The 21076-nt window shown below is 41.6% G+C and overlaps 1 protein-coding gene across 1 annotated transcript in view; it reads left to right on the top strand.

Moving 5' to 3' along the window:
* Positions 1–10944, top strand: part of fgfrl1a (fibroblast growth factor receptor like 1a) — a gene marked incomplete at both ends in the record, with an annotated part of 59359 nt that extends 48415 nt beyond the window's left edge. The window contains 5 exons of the mRNA XM_079228309.1: positions 2319–2384; positions 6983–7291; positions 9356–9528; positions 9626–9806; positions 10520–10944. Of these exons, the coding sequence (XP_079084435.1) occupies positions 2319–2384; positions 6983–7291; positions 9356–9528; positions 9626–9806; positions 10520–10944 (1154 nt within the window). The remainder of the gene's footprint in view (positions 1–2318; positions 2385–6982; positions 7292–9355; positions 9529–9625; positions 9807–10519) is intronic.
* Positions 10945–21076: the final 10132 nt, after the last annotated feature.

Here is a 21076-nt window from a genome sequence, read left to right as displayed (position 1 = left end):
AAAGAAAGGTGTAAAACTGACTCTGCTGGCAGAAACGGTTTCTGAAGCCAAACATGCTTCAAGTCTAACATGCTGACTTGTGATTTGCAGGTTTTAAAAGATACTGATCCAGTTTGACTCCCTAGAAGACTAGACGGCTCTAAAAGAGCATACTGTGGATATATAGATATTCTTCCGTGATTTATGTTCAAAACAATGGTGTTAATAAAACTATAGTTAGTAAGCCCACCCACATTCAGTTTGCTCTCTGACCATCTTTGGACGTAAGCTTCCTCTGTAAGTGATAATGGAGGAGTCAGCTGTGTTTAAAGTCAGACAAGTTGGTAGGTTTTCTGTTTCTGATGCTTCTCTGCATCGGTAAGACATTATACAGCTGCTGTACATGTACATGTTTTGAATTTTGGAAATACTTTGATGCCCTGGATGCACGGCTGCACTGTATGGACAGTGGAAGCGGTCCAGCCCCCCCTCCGTGAAAGGGTCTGTAGGAGATCTGCCAAGTAAGGTTTACAGGCCTGGGGGAGAGGGTTCCTAGCTGTTAAGAGTACTAAACCATGCCACCGGCCCCCCCATCAGACCCAGATCAGACCCCCATGCCGCTGGGCTTCAAACGCGCGGCCCTTTCTCAGAACACGGCGTACATGTGGCAGGAGGGAGGGATGAAGGAGTGAGGTGCAACGGGAATACCCGCACCTCAAGTTACCACTTAGCGCATGTGCGGGTGCACGCGTTATTTAACTAACACACCCATACAGGCATTCATATCACACTCTCTCGTGCACACACACAGTCCTGCCTGCGTGCTATTAATACCAGCCCCGAGGATGCAGGTCATGCCTCCTATTTGCATTTCAAATGCGTCTTCCACTCCATCATCCAAATAGTGATGCTCTGAAGACATCTGGCGCCGCATTTAACACTGAGCTTTCAGGTTGTCTTTTAAAATCGACTCGCAGATCCGTATTTGTACCAACACGCAAGATAGTATTAATTTACAAGCACGCACTCTCACGTATTTACTGCAGGTGGTCCGAGGCTGTTTGATTCTCTCTTTTTCTTTCTTTCCAGAAGTACCATCAGGCTTTGGTTGAAGTTTCAGGTTGAAGCCAAGTTACCCAACTCAACCCCCCCCCCCCTCCCCACGTCACGTATTTTGACAGACCTCATATTGCTCTGTATCAGCCCCCGTCCCCCACCTCCCTGTTAAAGGCCCCTCGGATACATCGGTTCCATCTTGAAGCGCTCCGTTGCGTGAAGGCTCAGACAGATGTTAGTATCTTTTTGATAATCAATTTGGGAAGACATGCCGAGGGAGGGAAACCGATACGCCAGAGCAAAAGCAATATGATACCGTGGAATATGATAGCGGTGCATACTGTATGAAGGTATTTTTGGAAGGTATTCCTATAAAGCTAGTTTGGGGAATTTTTGGGGAAAAGACCTCCTTTAATTTGTCAATGTCAGACAGTCAGGAAGGAGTCATGTTGGAGTTAAGGGTAGAGGCATGTAGGTTGGACTTGTAGCATTAATTTCACAGCTTTCATCACCAAGTCTCTGGCAGTGTGACACCAGAGGACAGACGTATCATGGTATCTGTCATTTGGTTTCGCTGGTTTGACAAGACATTTGAAATGTATGTTTTTGAAAGCCAGAAGTGATTTATTTCCTGTGAGTTGTGCCTCAGTCTCACTGTTCCACCAGATTTTACCTGCTACCTGCAAACCAGATGTGTACTGAAACATTTGACCTTAAGTGATGCGGAAAGTTATGCTTTTCCGACCATAATGTTTTCCTACTTTTTTTTCCATTTTTCCAAATGTTAACATGGATGCTTCTGCATTCTACCTCCCTAACTGGTAACAATTTGCATCCAATTTGAGAAGGCAGACCAATGCATCACCGAAATCCTGAATGTATGTCTGTAGGAACAAACCATCACACCTCATGACCTCATGCTGAAACAGCTGCATCTTATGTAACAGCTGTCAGATGCTGATAGAAGACAGACAAAATCCTCCTTCTAAATAATTCATCCTAACTCCCATACACTCCATGTCTCTACTTGTAGCACATAGACCCAGCTGAGCATTGTGCACAAGATTAATCTTTATTTCACTGGAGCAACAAAATGTGTAGAAATCATGACTTCATCAAGACAATTCAGCACTGACGATTGAAAGTCCAAATTCATATTTGATTATTTATATTCGTCTGAGTAGCAGTTTGCTGCGTCAGCTCTCTTTATGTAGTATATTACTCATGCTCAGCCATTCACAAGTTGCCAATTTGCTAATGATGCTTTCTCTCTCCCTCGCTAGATGACTCCAGAGCAGGGACGGCCAACGGTGACTCCGAACACGCCCCAGAGCTGGCTGGAAAACTGGGTAAGCGCTCACAACGTCTCTCATCTCATCACTGCAAGCATATAAACATTTTAAAACGAGAGGGAGGCCTAGAAGGGACACTTTAGATGGCTGGGAGTGTTTAACATTTCAAAAAGTACGGTAGCAGATTGTGCAATAAACACCTTGCACACTGTGGGAGGGGGAGGCCCACACACAGACACACATCAGGGTGTTTGTTTGCTCAGATAATTGGCTCTGACAGAGTGGAGAGCAGTCTATTTGTATGAGGTGTGATTTGGTGGGACACATTCCTCCTCCCCAACCCCCCCAAGTCCGCCGGTCACCCTGCCGTGTAACTTAACCCTTCTTTCTTTGCTTTCTTTGTTATCCTCGTACCCAACTCTTCCCTTTCTTCCTCTCTTTCTCCCCGTCATATCACTCACACTAAAATGTCAACAAACATTTACTGTCTTTGCTTTTTCACACACATTCTTTCTCCTTATTTATTTGTCTCTTTCCACTCACACACAACCACACGCACACACACACACACACACACACACACTCACTCACTGCTTGAGCTAAGGCGGCGTTCAAACCAACTTTAGCTCCCGTATTTATTTGAATGATGCCACACATTTTAACACTGCGTTATCCTTCAGAACGCTGCATGGCCAATCAGATAGATAACATAATGTTTACCATGTGATCGATATCTCAGTGATATTGTTCTAGAGTTTTTAAATCCTCCGTTTCATACCGTTGCCGTGCATATGAAGGTGTTTGATAAGCCTTTAAACACATTAAGCTGTTACTCCAACTGGACATTAGAAAGTTTAAACTGGAGCTTCAACCTGAAACAGTTATCCTGGCTTTGCAAAAGAAAAGCTGGCTCTCTCAAAAGTTTTTAAAAAATTACCTCTCAGCACCTATTTAAGTTTTTTTAATCCATACACAAATAAATAACAATTGTGCTAAAACTACTCACTGGTTGAAAACTCATGCTGACACTAAGACTCAGGGAATCACCACTCTCGGCTGTTAGAAATAGTTGTATCTCCTTATAAAACTACAACTTGTCTGTTTTTAACACCTTACAACTTAAACAATATACTGCATGTGGTAATTACTAAGCTTTAGAGGGGCTGTCAGGTGTATTTTTTAACGGTGGGGAGAACCAGGCTAGCTGTTTTCCCCCGTTTCCAGTCTTTATGCTAAGCTAGGCTAACTCGCTGAAAGTAGAATCAATATTCTCATCTAACTCTCAGAAGAAAATGTGTCAAGATAAATGTACTACTAATGTTAATCCTAAACCCAAATCTAAACTAATCCTGTCAGAAGGAACCAAAAGTACCTCATGTAGCAAAAATGGCCTCATCTGAGAATCCAACTTGGAAACCCTGAGGCTCCCTCTCTCTCTCACACACACACTCTCGCTCCATTTGTCTCTGTACACACTCTCTGATCAAAGGTGGCCCGTCGGAGGGTCAGCAGTATTTTTACACTGTGAAGTGTGGCGTTGAAGTGGCCCCTGAGACCCAGAACAAGCCTGCCCTTTCGCCCGCTCTGGCTCTCACCTTCTCGCCTCTTCCCCCTCTCTGTTCCCGCTCTCTGAGTTCGCCCTCTCGCTGTGCTTCCCTTTCATTCTGCCTTCCTGTCATCCGTGTGCCCTCTCGCTTTACTGCTTTTATTGTTTTGACTCCATCGCTCCTTCTCTTTGTTCTCAATTTCTTCGCCGCCACTCCAGTTTTATTCGTCTCTTTTTAGCAATCTGTCAGTAGGCGCGAGCTAACCCTGAGTTGAACTGCTCTCTTTCCATCTGTTTTCCCCTTAACTTCTGTTTGATTTGGTTCAGCTTAGGCAGTATAAATCAGTTCATTTCAGTTGCACTTTGCTGTATTTGGTTCCTTCTCGAGTCTCATCTTTAGCCAATAGAGTTCAGCTGCACTTTGCTTTGGCTCTTGGCTCCTCTCCTCAAATCGTTTCAGCCCAAGTCATGTCGCTGAATTCATGTTATCATCAAAGAAAGACATTGCCAAAACCTCAAAGTATTAATCACTCGCCTCTATTTATCCTCCACTTTCTGTTACATGTAATGACTCGCTCTGGTCACAGTTCAGTTGTAGTAGCTGGGGGGGGGGAGATGTTTGTTCTGTCATCCTGTCCAGCTTCCTGCCGGTCTGAAGAGAACTTTATTCCACCTAGTAATGTAGCCGTAGTGAGATCTCCACGTCACATAACTCTCCCCTCAGTTTGTTTACCCAGAGCTAGAATAATAACTGTGTCCAAAGAAAGAGGCGCAACTGCAGTAGTTTCAGGGAGATTTATCGCCCCAGTTGATGGCTATCTGCTGTGGCCAGAACATGAGGGCTGTAAAATCAAGCGCTCCTGTGAATGATTTCCTCTCCTCCTTCCCTACTGGATAGTTATTTTCCCCTCTTTGATCTGTGTTCACCACTCGCTGATTGTTGTGTTTCTTTTAAAGCGGGATATATATGTATATGAATAGATTAGGGCCCTCTAAGTAAATTCTTGGACTAATCGGTCATCTGTAGTGATTTTTTTAATGCTTTTCTTTTTCCATGTTGAAAGACTTATTTCCAAGAAACTTTTGAGCTCATCTCTGTTAAACACAAGACTCAGAGCTGTGCCTTTGTGTGATTCTTTGTGGAGAAACTCTGTTTTACATCAACGGATCAATTAGTCGACAAATTGTTTGTCAACCAACAATTTCCTTGGTCGATGTCAGATGGGATTTGCTTGGGAGAATTTGTCTTTGAATGGCGGGATGGGGTTAAGTAACGCAACTACATGGAGGGATGTGGATGTTGAAATCGGTGTATGTGGTTAACCGTCTATTTAATGTTTTGTGAGGAAGGATTTGCATGAATGAGTGGATGTTTGGTGTGATGCTAAGTCTGGCTTTTTATGACTTGTGCACAGATGTGCATTCATGACCGGATATTTACAGTGACGTTACATAGCTGTCTGGTGGGTTTTATGGCGGGATCTTTTGGATGTGTGATTTCAGGCCAAATTCGTGCTTTCTTTTAAGAGGCGTACAACCCTGAGGCCAGAGGTGCTGGATCCATGTAAAAATAAGGAATCTAGCATGTGTGTTTGTGTGTGTAGCTTCCCGGTCATGTGAGTAAGTCCTTTGTGTAGGGGGGAAAAGGAAGTGATTCAAACATTTTTCTTAAACAAACAATTAGGTTTATTACAGCAAATTGGGTTGTATATACCGAGAGGCACACTGCCATATGTTGTTACAGCACAACATTGAATTCTTGGCTCTGCCTGTCACGATGACCTCAGCCTTTCTGACGCTCCTTACACTGCAAACAAATGTCTATCTAACAAGTTGCCAATTTTTGTTTTCACTCATTTTCCGCAGACTGAGATGATGCAATCTGTCCCTAATTCCATTGTTCTTGTTTACAAAGTTTATAGAAACAGATGTCCGAATGTTGAATCAAGGATGTCTTGTCACACCAGCCATAAACGTACTCGTGTGTAGAGGACAGCAGATTATTATTAGTTTCAAAGAAATTGATTTCATGGTGTGTAGTCGAAGGTCACACACCACTGCGGAATACTAGAGGAGTAGAAAATGTATTCTTGATCACATTAGTTGCTGCAGACGTCTGCATGCATGAACAGTTCGACCACTGAAACGTCAGGAGGAATCAACCACACAGCGCCAAACTAACATGCATGCAATACCTGTGTGATCAGAGAGAGTTTTTGAAACGCTCTAGAGAACCCTCTAGACTAGAGAACGCTCTAGAGAACCCTCTCGACTAGAGAACGCTCTAGAGAACCCTCTGGAGAACACACAGTGCTCCATCCTGACATCTTGAGGAAATGTTTATACAGTATCATTACCAAACTGAATGAACGACAAATAAACATAGAATATAATCTTGAGTGCAACATGTCTTCAGAATGCAAATCATGTTTTTATTCATCTAATAGCAAAAAATATGTACTTTTCTTGAGGTAAGGAGACAATAAGAAACATATCTTGTGTGGCTTAAAACATCTCTGAACCCTCCCTTTGTGCAGTGGCTTCTTCCGATAACTAAAGATAACTACAGATGGCTTTGATCGCTCTTTACGTCTCAAACAGTCTCATGTAAGAATCTTTGAGTTCCACGATCTTTACCAATCTGCTCTTGTTCCCCTGGTTTAAAGAACAGAACACAGTTTGTAAAAAATACAAACTGCTTTGTGAACCGAAAATCTCTACTCACTATTTCTTTGGCTCAGTTTTTTATGTGATAATTATCTATTTATAGTAATGAATAGTGCACTTTATACACTGATTGTGCAATACTGTTACATATTTTCTTATACTATTGGCATTTATCGCAATGTTTTTATTCATTCATTTTTATTCTTCTTTTTTTTTTACTTAAGTCTATTGTAATTCTGTGTGTAAGGAGGACCTAGCAAAATATTATTTTCATTGTACGGAGTAACTGCCTGTTATCTGTTCATATGACAATAGAAATATCTTGAATCTTGAATTTCATCCATAGTAATTTACCATTACGCATGCATATTCCACAGGCAGCCAATATCAGCACAACTCTCTCCCAAGTGACAGTTTCAATTCTCCCTCTCTCCCCTCGCAGTGCGTCCACGTTTCACGCAGCCGTCAAAGATGAGGAAGCGCGTCATCGCTCGCCCAGTGGGCAGCTCAGTGCGTCTGAAGTGCACAGCGAGCGGTAACCCTCGGCCCGACATCGTCTGGCTGAAGGACAGCCGGCCGCTGGTGGACGAGGACGCTGGAGCGGAGGGAGCAGGAGGAGAAGGAGAAGGGAAGAAGAAGAGGTGGACCCTGAGTCTGAAGAACCTGATGCCGAGGCACAGCGGGAAGTACACCTGCCACGTGTCCAACAGAGCAGGAGAGATCAACGCCACCTACAAAGTGGAAGTCATACGTGAGTTTTAAAACATGTTGCTGGACAAAAGTTTGATCTATGTAAAAATATGGCTTCATGTGCTGATTTCATGTCGGGACACATCAGAAAGCACATTTTTTGGAGTTGTGGTCCGGATATATGATACACCAGCAGGAATGTGTCTCACAAAAACAATAACACGCATTATGATGTACACAGTATGAGCTTTATTCTTTGACTGAGAGACCTGTCTGGCTACACAGCAGGGTTTGAAATGGGTTTCCAATCTGACTCACAATACAGTGATTGTGTAGAATGTCTATGATCATATAATCAAGGAAACCATAATCAACTTTTTAACTATATAAAATGATTTGCTGAAAAAAAAAAGATCAGTATTTCCTTTAGTTTTCTGCTTATTTGGAAAGAAGGAGAGGAGTTAATCTTGTTTTTCATAAGTGTTCTTCTACGGTCATTAGAGGTTATGCATTTACAAATTTAAAACCACAGGGAGTCTATTTTGTCTGTTTCTAATGCTTTTAAGGCTTTGAGGTATTGTATTGGTTGCACAGAGGAGACACAGTGCCCTTGTGCAGGGCACCAAGTATAGAAGTTCTCAGTAGCTTTCATTTCAGTGGCATTTATTGATCGCCACCAGGCTTGTCGGAAAACACCGGACAAGCGAGTGAGGAACGTTCAGCAGGTTTTCCAGTGTCGAGAGTGAGCCAGCCGCAGATTCTGTCTAAAGAAGGCTCTAGTTTTCTGTTGAGAGCTGAATGTGTGTTACGATGATTTGTGAGTGTTTTCTGATGTATTAGGTTGTGTTGGACGGCTGCAAAAGCTGTTTTGACGCTGGATGATTTAACGTTAAGCTGTTTTGGTCGAGTTGAATTTGTGTTTGTGTGTGTCTGTGTCTGTGTCTGTGTCTGTGTGTGTGTGTGTGTGTGTGTGTGTGTGTGTGTGTGTGTGCACTGAACTATATGTTACTGAATGTAATAGCTCTGTTGGGAGGCTCAGACCAGCTCCTTTCTCTTTACTCTCCACATCTGTTGTACATTAAAGTACAGCTGTAGTCTTTCCTGAGAGACACAAACAGAAAGGAAGTAAATCCAACCGCTGCTGGTGGATGTCAAATGTGACATTTTCTCTATCAGTGGAGATTCACTCGGCTGTCATTCACAGCTGTTAAAAAAATGTAAACTAGTAGATCTTTCACAAAACATACAATCCATAAGTAGAGGAACTGGGTTACAGTACACCAGGGACATACTGTAATTCCTAAATATGAAAATGTATCTAGTTGACATGGGTTTGCACTCGAAGCGTCCTTCTGGGATTCAAATAATTCTGCGATACATTAAATGCATTTTTCCCCTGCACCATTCGGCATCCCTCCTGAGCATTACCTGACCTCCCCCTTCTGCTTTTCTGTTTAAATGTCAGCTGAGTTCTGGCCTTGTTTTTTGCATGTGTGGTTTCTTTGCATTTCATTGTAGGCAGCCAGCGTACCAGATGTCTTTAGGACATGATGTAACTGCAACATTTTCCCAAGGTTAAGTCATTTAACATACATAAAGCACCCTGCACTCTAAACACAGTGCAGCACTGTCTGTAACACTACACATGAGATGGAAACAAAGAAAAGGAAGCCAGCACTGCAAAGTGTTCATACAGTCTTAAGCAGATTTCTTCAGTAAAATCGTACACCTGCTCTTTTCTCGGGTTACGCCCTCGTGAGATCGTATTAACAGATACTAAAAAGGAGACTATTGAATGTCTGTGGCAGGTGTTTATTCTGCTGTATAAACGGAGAAAGAAAGGGCAGGACCTGAAGATAAGGCATCTGTTTGTGTATCTTGAGCGGAGAGGGAGGATGTGGAGCTGAATACAGCGGATACTGTTCCAATAGTGCTTGTGAAACATACTATATTCTCACAGGGTTGTGGAGTTTCATTCAGTTCAAATAAAAAGAGTACGGAGTGTTTCCTCAGTGATTTAATTCTGATTTGACAAGTTTAAGAAAATACAACAATATCTTCTGTTCACACTTTGGCAGCTGAAATATGATTTGATATTAAATATACTTTCTGTGTCTTTCTTCAGAGCGTACCAACTCTAAACCGATTCTGACTGGCACTCACCCTGTGAACACCACGGTGGACTACGGAGGAACCACGTCTTTCCAGTGTAAAGTCCGCAGTGACGTCAAGCCGGTTATTCAGTGGCTAAAACGAGTCGAACCTGGTGACGAGAACAAATTTAACTCCACCATAGAGGTACAAACACATGCACTGCTCCATGTTAACACGTTCTTCTGAGGCAAATTGACCGAACTGATCAATAACATTGTACTTTGTGTGATTTTCTTTAAAGGTTGGAGACCATCGCTTTGTGGTCCTGCCTACAGGGGAGGTGTGGTCTCGTCCTGACGGATCCTACCTCAACAAGCTGCTGATAACCAGAGCCAAGGAGGAGGATGCCGGCATGTACATCTGCCTGGGAGCCAATACGATGGGCTACAGCTTCAGGAGCGCCTACCTGACTGTGCTACCAGGTGAGAGGAAGAGAGAGAGAAGCTAGCAGGCACACATAGGGAGTTATTATATCTTATTATCTGAATTGATATACTGGAGAGGAAGATACTTGACCAGCAGGTTTGAAGAAAATTATAGTTTTGCTATTGTTGTTAGTGGCGATACCATTCACATGAAAATATTATTCATTACCAATACCATCTTTTATTAGATACATTTCTACATGTCATCATAGTTGAGGTTGTTCAACATATTCTCATACAACATTTTCAAATGATATATTACAAATAAGTTATTCCTCATTTTTCCGACAAAAGTCCAGCAACAGGTATCAATTTCCGCTCTTTGCATGTATTTTACGTCTTCACGGGAAACCACTTAGTTAGGTTTAGGCAACAAAACTACTGGTGATGTTTAGGAAAGGGTCGTGGTTTAAAATAACTATGGAGCGGCATTACTTAAGCACGGAAGATACGTGACAAATATATCAACGCTGACCCTTTACATGGGGCACGAACAGCTGCCTCCTGGCTTAACCAATCAGCTTCACAAGATTTGCATCACCCTTTACGTCACAACATCTGGCTGTCAGCCAAACTAAGGACTTTTTATATCCTTTGACCAGTTGGTGGTATGCTTACAACAACCAGCTAACTGCATCTTATCTAACAAAGATCTAGAGACGGATAATTCTGTCATTTTCTGTTGTTATTTTCTTCTTCTCTCTTTGCAGATCTGAAGCCCCAAAACAACGCTGTCCCCACGGCAACATCCCCGAGCCTCCCCTGGCCCGTCATTATTGGGATACCTGCAGGTGTCGCCTTCATCTTAGGCACCGCCCTCCTCTGGTTCTGCCAATCGAAACGCACCTGCTCCTCCTCTTCTTCGTCCTCCTCTGCTCTTCCCGCCGCCCAGCGTCTCCCTGCGGCCAATCGTGACCGAGCCTGTCCGGCGCTGCCTCCTCAGCCGGCCAACGGGGATAAAGATTGTCTCTCATACGAGGATTACGTCGCCCATCAGCAGCTGCTCCTGGCTCAGGGGGGCACTGCGCTGGCTCCCAAGGTCTACCCGAAGATCTACACGGATATACACACGCACACGCATTCGCACGTGGACGGGAAAGTGCACCAGCACCAGCACATTCACTACCAGTGTTAGCACGCTTTGGTGCTTAACATTTACATGGACATGTCCCTGTGCATGCAGACTCATTCACAACAGTCCATACAAGCTGCTGACAAACAAGGAAAGACACGCGCAGGAGACCGTGCGGGTTCAAATACAGAAACACGGGGTCACGCAACTCTTCCTCATCCTGCTGCAGCCACGTTATTGTGAAAACAGACTTATTCAAGAAGCAAACAATGAAGAATGTAAAGAAAGAAGACAAAGATTCTTATTTTTAGGCAAATCTGGAAGCCGGTACAGTGAAATCTATGAGAGAAAAACCCCAAAACGTGTTTTTTTCAAAACCTTTTTTATATACAAAATCTTTTCTGTAGATTTTTAAACCTCTTCTCTTTTTCTTTGCTCAAATGCTTCTTTTAGTACTTTGGACACAACCACAACCTCCTCAGTTACAGTAGAAATAGCATGCCTACACTACAAAGCTCCAACTATAGTTACTCTTGTACATAGTGGAATACGATTATATGGCATTTAGCACGCTACTTCATCCTGTGTGATCTATTAAGAACAATATAGCATGTATGTAATGTAATAGCTTAATTTCAGAGTATATCTCAGGCATCAGCCCATCTGAGCCATAAAAAAAACACAAATCAAGGCAAACGCCCACAGTATCCACACCCTCTGCAAGGATGAAGGCTGCTGGTTTTTTGCTTGTGCCGGGCCACCAGCCGTTCTGATGAATGTCCAGCTGCTATCTGGGTACTGTGTGATGTCAAACTGGGTTACTGGGTTCATTCTGCATGAATCCCTCTCAGTAGATTGGTTTGAGAAGCAGCTACAGTGCGGCTTCTGCTCCAAACGAGGAGATCCTCCAGCCTTAAGTACAGTTTGTGCCCCTTTTACTTCCTGGAGAAAAGGTGGCATTTCCTGTTTCACGTTGTCGCCTTATCAACTTTGTTGGATGCTCGCTGTCTTAAGAAGAGAGAGATGGAGGATGTCAGTTCTCCTTCATGTCATACGTTCAACCTCTTAAGCAAACAGCGCAACGGGATCATCAACAATGCCTCGGTGTAAAGTGGTGCCTTCGGAGAATTGTTTCCAGATTTCATGGATCACTGTCGGATCATTGGATATGTCACAGCTTCTTGTTCATCTCTCATGAGATTTAGAGGACATAAAAGAGAGGCATTTCATCTTAAACTCTTTGACTTTAAGTCCTCAAGTCTTCTTCCTAAAGCGCTGCACAACATGACCTGAGGCTCTGTTCTCCACACACGGTTTGTTACGAGGGACTCATCTGCTGTCTCGAGTTTGTAGCTAAAGAGGTTATACTTTGGGATAAAGGGCTGCCTTCTCACCTGCAGAGCTTTCTGTCATTTTAGATGCTGGAAAGGTCAAATGTTATATTGTGATACCGACATCTGACACAGATATCGGTATCACAAACATTCAGAGCCATATATTCTACAGAAAGTTGTGTTAATTACTACAGCAGTACCTGCTCACTAGCTACAAGTAAATCAACTCCTTAGTGTTTAATGACAATACATTTGAATGATTGATATATACAACAAGATGTCCGGGGTAATTATATTGACAACCTTAATGATGTTTTAAATAATGAGATGGATTTTAAGCATTTGATTACAGTCTGGTCTCATGTTCCTGCCGTTTCAAAGCCCACGCATGTGTTTTCACTCCTTTTGGCTGATTATACCGCCTCTCAGGACCGTGGTCGTGTAGAAAGTGCGTTCGATTAATGTTTCCTTTACTCTCATGTAGTTGTGTTGCATCGTTTAGAGCAGGGCAACTGAAACCTCAATCATTCTTATGAAATCATTGAGTTCCCAGCATTGCTCCTCCTGGCTTCATCCCGAGCAGAGGGCTCGTCAGCCAGATTAACTGAAAACACCTGTGTGGGTGTTCAGAGCCTTTGATTTGTACGCAGCGAGGTCACCTGCAGCTGTTCTGAGTAAAGCAATTAGTAGACTATATAAATGATCCGAGAATAAGCTGCTTTCAAAGCCAACATAAGCGCAAGTTGGATACAAAACTAGTTCAGCTTTTCGAGGCGGTTTTAAGACCTGCAACCAAATGGATCCACAAAATCCCACAGATCATGATGAAAACATGGTTTCAGCCTATAAAATGTGTTTCCACTCGCACTAAAATCTAAAATCTGAGGTTACTTATAGAAATACAATAACTAAAGCATTGAATCATCTGAAAAAGTGTTGAACTAGAGTTCTGGTTTTTCACAGTGTCATAGTGTGCTAAGTTTTGGAGACATACCGACTCCCACCTGCTCTTGTCACTTGGTTTGCTCGTGTATTTCAATAATCTGTTCGTCGTTCTGTCGTTGTTTTTGCTGCATTTTTACTTTCCCTCCTCCTGGCAGGCGAATCAAACCAAATTGGAAACCGGCCCCAACAAAACCTTTTCGGTTCAAATCCAGTCACGACTGACTTTCTCTCAGGAGTCCATCTTGTTGTTCCTTTGTGTATGCATGAATCTGTCCACTATATAGAAACTTTGAAAAAAGGAAACGCTAAAATCAGATGTTTAACATTACAGCGCTCTCTGAGAGGCGCTCTAGCCATGTGATGTAACGTAATGGTTGAAACGGCGGGGTGACTCCCTCCAGAGATGTATGAAACATGAAAAGATCACAAACATAAATGGGGAATCTGAAAGAAGCTGTTGACTTGTCATGTCGTTGATTGCACAAGTAAGTGTTTCTCTCTGCAGAACTTCTACGGGACGAAATACAAACATGAGAACTTTACAAGTGTGTGTTTTAACAAGCATGTGACAGGAAGTGATATATTGAAATCACCTGGTAACTTAAGTTGTACATGTGGTCGTTTTTAAGTTTGGGTTGTTGCACAAAAATGTTTAAATTAGGAAAATGTACATATGGATATTTCATATTTGCCCAAATTCTATTCAAGCCTTTCCAAACTTTCTGTCATTGTATATTTTGAATCCTTTTTATTGTGTCAAACCTTTTGTATTATTTAACTTTCTGAATGATACAACTTTTAAGAAGGTGTAGCCTATAAAACATGCAACCTTCAGATAAGATGAGCCACACATATCTAACTAAATTAATGAACGTGCATCTCAAACCCCCAACCAGACAGCCTGTGACCTTGTTCTTTCCCACAATGTGTCCTCTCTTCTTTCCTGTTTTCAAAAATTTAAATTGAGCTACAGTATGTCAGAACACAAAGAATAACATACATCAAAAATTATTTCTTTGACTGAAACAATATGAATATAGGTCTTGAAATATGGCATTAGTCGCTTTCCATCGGACATGTTTTTCTTGTCCTCATCTTTTCTGTTTTGAAACATCTGTTGTCGACGTCGCCCTCAACAGAGTGTGTCCTTTTTGTTTTTCATGTTTGCTTCTAATGCCGAAGGAGTGCAACATTTTTCCCAAACAGTTACACTTTCCTCAATCAGTGCTTTCTGTGAAAACTGTCGTCGGATAAGTTCCCTTTTTTCACTTGTTTTACATGTGAAACCCAGATCAGTTTTATTGTGTCAAAGCTAATCGACTGCCAGTAGAAAGACTGAGTATTACCACTAGCATGCACATGGAATGACATTAGTGTTGAAATATAGTAAGTGTTTTAGATCATTTTGTGAGACTGTTTTGGTCCAACCAGTAGCTCAACAACACATTGGCCCTCTAAACATTTTAAATGCTAAATTGTCTCAAGATTCAAAAAGAAAGTGTGCTTCTAATTTATTTTATTTTCAACATGTTTTTGTTTTCATATAATTGGGCATTATACTGCATGAGTGGATTTTGTGTTATATAAGTAATGAGCTATGTAGCAAATGCCATGTTCATGTCATTGTAAGATACTGTATTTATACGTACCGACGGAATATACGAAATTTTATCGATAATGTTTGTATCGACAATCTTGTACAGTCTATTGTCATTTAGGTTAAAATGTTGTGTTTCCCACTGTAATCATTTTATTGGTGCCATTAAAAAAAGGTAAATCTAAATGTTATAGTCTTTGTTCTTAAAGATTGAATCTAATCAAAGCAGGATGTTGCATTTTAACAGTTTTTCTAAGACAATATATTTATTTCTGAGTATCAATCAATCAATTGAATACCTTTTTCTGACACATCACAGAAAGACATTCCGGTCCAGCACGATTCCTCTCAGTGCCGTGGCACAGTTTTGAAGTGAAAGTCCTCTAAATAGTTGCAGCCCTTCGATTGTGAGAACTCCAGGCAGCGTTTCATCTGTCGACATGTCCGTCTGGAGAGATGAGAGGTGGACGAGCGGTGCGTGCAGATGGAGGGTGTGACGGCCCAGCAGCTCGCTCTCTCTCTCTCTCTCTCTCTCTCCATCCCTCTGACTCATTTAGGGAAAGAAAACCCTGTTGAAAGGACGGGGCACTGCAAAAGGGTGGCAGTGGCAACGGGGCGGACAAATGAACGGAATAAGATGATAATAAACAGCTTAAAACGGTACTCTGCAGATTCTTCAGGTTTTTATCAACATGTTACGTGCACCTTGATGAAGTTGTAGGTGGTGCTTGAGTTGGTCTGTTGAGCATTCGTAGCTGTCAGCGCAGACATTCATCATCCAAGACGTCTTCACTTTTTGACTTTGGCTCTTTGACCTCCAACAAACATGTTAAAGGAGTTTTCATTACTTTTCCTGGCCACTTGGGGGCAGCAGAACAAGCTGCAAATACAAAATGAGCAATTCATTAGTTATGTTATAAAGGTTGATGTGGCTAATGTGTTAGCAAACAGTTGGCTATTTACACCTCCAGCAGGTGGAGAAGTTTCAGAGTTGAGTTTCCATTGTGCTCGGTTTCCACCAACTCGTGAGATAAATATCGGTTCTGTTTTTAAATCTATTTCCGTTAACTACTCAGAAATAGAGTTAACAGAATTAATGTTTAACTGTATCAGTATGCCATAATAATCTGGGCTGCTCTTACTGCAAAACAGAGATTTGATGATGAACAATGACTAGGAAACGTGATTTGAAGGCAAATATTTTTCAAAGGTATTTTAAAAAGCTGGGCTTTCGAGCAACCATTTGGGGCTGGAGCATCTGGAAACGGAGTTAACCTCAAACAGTTGCAGGAAATTGAACCAAAACAATGCACAGAAAGCTGCTAAAACTGGATTCAGTAAATCAATCCATTTGAAGCTTCATTTGAAGCTGTTGAAAAGAGTTTTCCAGGAGCAAAGTTTAACTTCTTTCAGATTTCTTTGCCTTGTTTCCCCACATTTAATTTAAATTGAATCCGACATCACAGACAATGGGCCTAACCCCTGATGTTTTGACCAACATCATTAATATGCAACCACTGTTTAAAGTTGAAGATTGAAATAAGGGGTTTATGAGCCCAGGGAAAGGAAAAGACGAGCAAAATCCCTCACAGGAATTTGTGGTTTTGATGTTGTTGCAAAGTCAACAGTTACTCATGACTACGTGATCTAACCCAGGGATTTACAAATCCTGGATCTGCTGGATTTCCATACATCTGGAAAGCTTCACTAGTGATAAACAAATAGCAGAGGTATAGTGCATGTAGGATTTAAAGCTATGACAGATATACTACATTTGTGTTTGTGAGTTACAACTGGCCCGATAAATAAAAAAAACACTTTCCCCGTTTGTTTTCATAATTGACGTTCAACTCTCATTCTTTTCTTATCTGAAAGATTACAGCCTGCCTCTCCTGCTCTTTTTTCTGCTCCCCCTGTGAATTTGATTGACTTGAAGAGTCGGGGGGGGGGGGACAGACGGAGGAGGAAAAGATGAAGAGAAGCTGGGAGGAGAAGGATGACACAGAGCTGAGCCGCTGACAGATGTGTTGAGAAAATGGAGAGGAGATCAGTGAAGAGTGTGGAAGTGTCGACTGAAACGGGAAAGAAATGAGCAGAAACAGGAAGGGAGGAGAGAACGTCACAGAGGTCCAATACCTTCTCCGTGTGTCATTTGGCTCTTTGGATGAACTTCATTGTTTATTGATGTTAAAATTAAGACATTCTGTAATTGTTCGTTCTTTTTTCATCTTTTGTCTGAGTAAAAAACAAACCCTTTAGTGTTGTAGTCACAGTGCAGCACACTGTGTGTCTCTAACCTTGGTTTGACCAGGTTAGAGTCTCAGTGAGGCCCAGAAGTCAACATACAGTAGAAATGTCAATAAACACGTGAAATATCAGGCCATGTGTCCTGTTACATAAACAAGCAGCAGCTATCCGCTTAAAACACTCGTGAAGTCAATAACAAGTTATGTGGACCAATCCACATGAATGTAACCTGAGTGTTATTTGATTATAAAGTGTGTTCTACCCTCACAAGACAAGATGTTTAAAGAGAAACCTTTACAGCTTTTCAGAACTGCAATTCTCATTTCATGGAACAATAGAAACCCGTTATAAGTGAAGTGTTTCAATTTGTCCACTGAGATTTTTTTAAAGGACGGTTGAATGAGTTTAATGAACTCGGTTGTGTAAATCATGAAACTTTATTACTTTGGCTTGTTATATCAAAAGTCCGGAGTTTACAATTCTTATTTATAACGTATTGTTAATGGAGGTATGATGGTGATTGGAAGAAAAGACTATACTATACAGTATATCTGAGTTTCTGTGAAGTATAAAGATTAATACAAATAGCAATGAATGAAAACATGGATTATATAATGGACGTCAATCCATCAGATCCTCAAACTGTTCCGTCTTAAAGGTGAATCTTGAGCTCTTGACATTCATCAATCCCGTTGTGTGAAAAGTCATTAAATGCATTCTGGAAGCTCTTTTAGTTGAAATAGTGACATGTATTTATTTATACATGAGCGTATCAGCCTAACCTTCATATTTTGTAATCTGATAAGCCTTTTTCACACTAGAGTTCCAGCCGGATGTTTAGTACAAATTCTAAATTCCTTCAATGGAGATATCATGTCAGAAAATGTTCTCGTTGTTTTGCCTCAACTCAAAGGGGGAATCCTTAAAAAAAGGTTCCAACACATTTTCTCTTCATAAAGGAAACACAACGACTGAAAAAAGAGAATAAATGTCGTACATTTTCACTAAAACTGTTCCCCTTTTTGCAGGCCTTTGGGGTTCATTGTGTGGCCGGCTGAGCAGGAGACTGCAGGGCATTCCTGAGCTGTTGAGATGAAGGATGGATCCTTTGTTGGATTAAAGTCACTGTTTTGTTTTTCTTTTGACATGAACCTTCTGTCAACATAACGAGTGTCATATAGCAATGGGAAGCTTTTTTTTTTTTTTTTTTTTTTTACAATTGTTTAGCAGTTGTTTGACGCAGTTGTTGTTTTTTGCGATGGAACATTATATTATTTTTATATATATATATATATATATATATATATATATATACCAAAGAGACAAAAAAAATGGTTTTGCAAGTGTAGTTATTGGAGTGAGTCAGTGAGCATACTATTGAAGTAAATAAGGCATCACATTAATGGGTGGAGGTTTGCTCCTCTCTATTGCAGCCAGCACCTGACCAATAAGAAGGCTGCATTTTGACTCAAGCCCGTCCATTGCCAGAGCAAATGTTTAGTCCTTGAAACCTTGAGGTCTTGCAGGACCTTTTGCTCACTCTCAGAGGGCCCTGGTGTGCGGTTGGCTGGTTAAAAGGGTGTGAACCCATGGAGGAGATTCCTGGGCGCTTGAGTCAACAGCAGCTGTGGTTGGTGATGAAGAGAAGCTGTCCAAAGAGCTTTTTTACCGGCAACTGCCTTTTCACTGTGAAAGGACGGCTCAGGTGAATGGAGTCAGTGACCATGAAGGGCTCACACACACACACAGACACGCACCTGGGGGAAAGACATGCACACATCTACTCATTGAAACCTGAATGATACCTACACACACACACGCACACGCACACACAGCTAGACTGAGAGATTGACAATGTGCATATGCAACATGTGCACATGGAAGTTAGATGCACATACAGTACATACACACAGACACACAGACAGACAACAGACAGATTGACAAAGTGCATATGCAATATGTGCACATGGAAGTTAGATGCACACACACACACAGGGGAACAACACAGACACCTGGCTGGCGTTGACGCTCTGTTCTGTTTGCATACCTCTCCCTCTCTCCACTCATCCTCCACACAGCCACAAAGCCGGCATTAAAACTAGGAAAACAGAAACACACAAAAAGAGGCTAACAGCGGGCAACAGGCGGTTTCCATCCTTCTTACACCCATCCCTCCCTTCCACCCATCCTCCCTTTCTCCGTCTCTCTGTACCAAATGTTTACCATTCCCCCCGTGAAAAGAGAGGGATGTGGACAGGCAGGGTGAGAAAAGAAAGATATCTGGCAGAGGGGAAGGGAGCCAAGGCCTTTAAAGTCTGCTACAGAGCCGTGACAAAAGCCTCCTAATCTCGGTGTTGTCTTTCGGCCCCTTTTTCTCCCCGCACATCCTGCCAAGTGTGCGCCTCTCTTTCTGTGTGTGTGTTTGTGTGTGTATGTAAGACAGAAGAAGAGCGGAAGAAAGTCAGAGTATGTGTGTGTGTGTGTGCATTTGTTTAAAAAAGTAGTAAAAAGGCAATACAAGTTGGTGTGTGTGAAGAGATTGTGTGTGATAAGGAAGTGTGTGTGTGTGTGTGTGTGTGTGTGTGTGTGTGTGTGTGTGTGTGTCAGGAAAGGAATCTTTCCACAGCCATGCTGACATCACTCAAACATGCATGGGACAGTTGGAGAAGGCCGGGCCCCTTCAAAGGCAACAGCCTGCCTGCCTTCACATGTGGGATGCCTCTGTGTGTGTGTGTGTGTGTGTGTGTGTGTGTGTGTGTGTGTGTGTGTGTGTGTGTACTGAAGAGAATAAGAGTGGTGCAGGTCACCCATCCTCACTTCCTCTTTGACTCATAAACCAATTCAGCTCTCTTCCGCTAAATTGCAACAAAGCTGCCTGCCTTGTGCGTCCAACAATTCCTCGATGTCATCCTTTTCACCTATTCAAATGCAGCAGATGTGAAGAGACGTGTGTGTGTGTGTGTGTGTGTGTTTGTGTGTGTCCCTTCCTCATCCTGTCGATCCCTATCAGAGGCAGCTGTGGTCCAAAGGCCTTCACACAGAGCAGAGGAATGCATGCTGGAGCCTTCATGATGTCTACGAGGCTGAGATAGACTACAGTGCCACCTACAGGCCGATGCAGCGCACAGTAACTCCGATTCACCTCCATATTTCCTATACATTATTTCACTCTGCCAGCTGCAAAAGGAAATATTGGGATTTATGATGTGGCACCTCGCATGGTAGCTCCTCTCATCAGTGGGTGAATGATTCATATGTAAAGCGTCTTGGAGTATTCAGAAAAGCGCTATATAAAATCAAAGTATTATTATTATTTATGGAAACTAAATGTAATCTCGGGCTGGGTGATATGTCTAAAATTAATTTAAATAAGCATATATTTTGTCTTATGAATGTACAATATATTTTGGAAGAGGAAATGTATGCAACACCAACTATAAAGTGGTGAAACCCTGGTGTCATTGTCATGCATTAAATAAAAAAACTATTTGTATGTTATTTAGATTTCTACAAATGCATATATTCATTCATTTAAATGACAGATTTGTAAAAACAGGATCATATTATCATCACAATACAGTTTAACTGAAAGGTGACGGATGATCACTTTTATATAATATTATACAGCCCTACATGAAACCAGGCAAAATACTTCAGCTACTGGCAGGGAAAGTAAAAGTATAATACAATACCATATCATAGCATATAGATGTGTAGTTTTCATAGTTTTCTTTCATCTACGAGAAGTAAAACCCTTCAGTATGTCACCGGTAAAGTAAAAATCAAGCAAACATAATTCTCTGCAGCAAAAAAATATTTTTCCTTGTAAATCATCTCATCAACCCTCAGATGTACCTTGCACTGATCTAGACCATTAACTATAATTGATCTACATGAGATATATCTGGTTCATCGTGGATCCTCAAACTGGTTCAAAAGAGGATACTAAAAGCACGGAAACATATATATAACACGTGTGTGTATATATATATATATATATATATATATATATATATATATATATATATATATATATATATATATATATATATATATATATATAATAATGAAG

The sequence above is a fragment of the Taurulus bubalis genome, assembly GCF_910589615.1.
Source record: "Taurulus bubalis genome assembly, chromosome: 13".
NCBI classification, from domain to species: domain Eukaryota; kingdom Metazoa; phylum Chordata; class Actinopteri; order Perciformes; family Cottidae; genus Taurulus; species Taurulus bubalis.
Note: the sequence above shows the minus strand (reverse complement) of the source record. Positions and strands in the feature narration are given on the sequence as shown.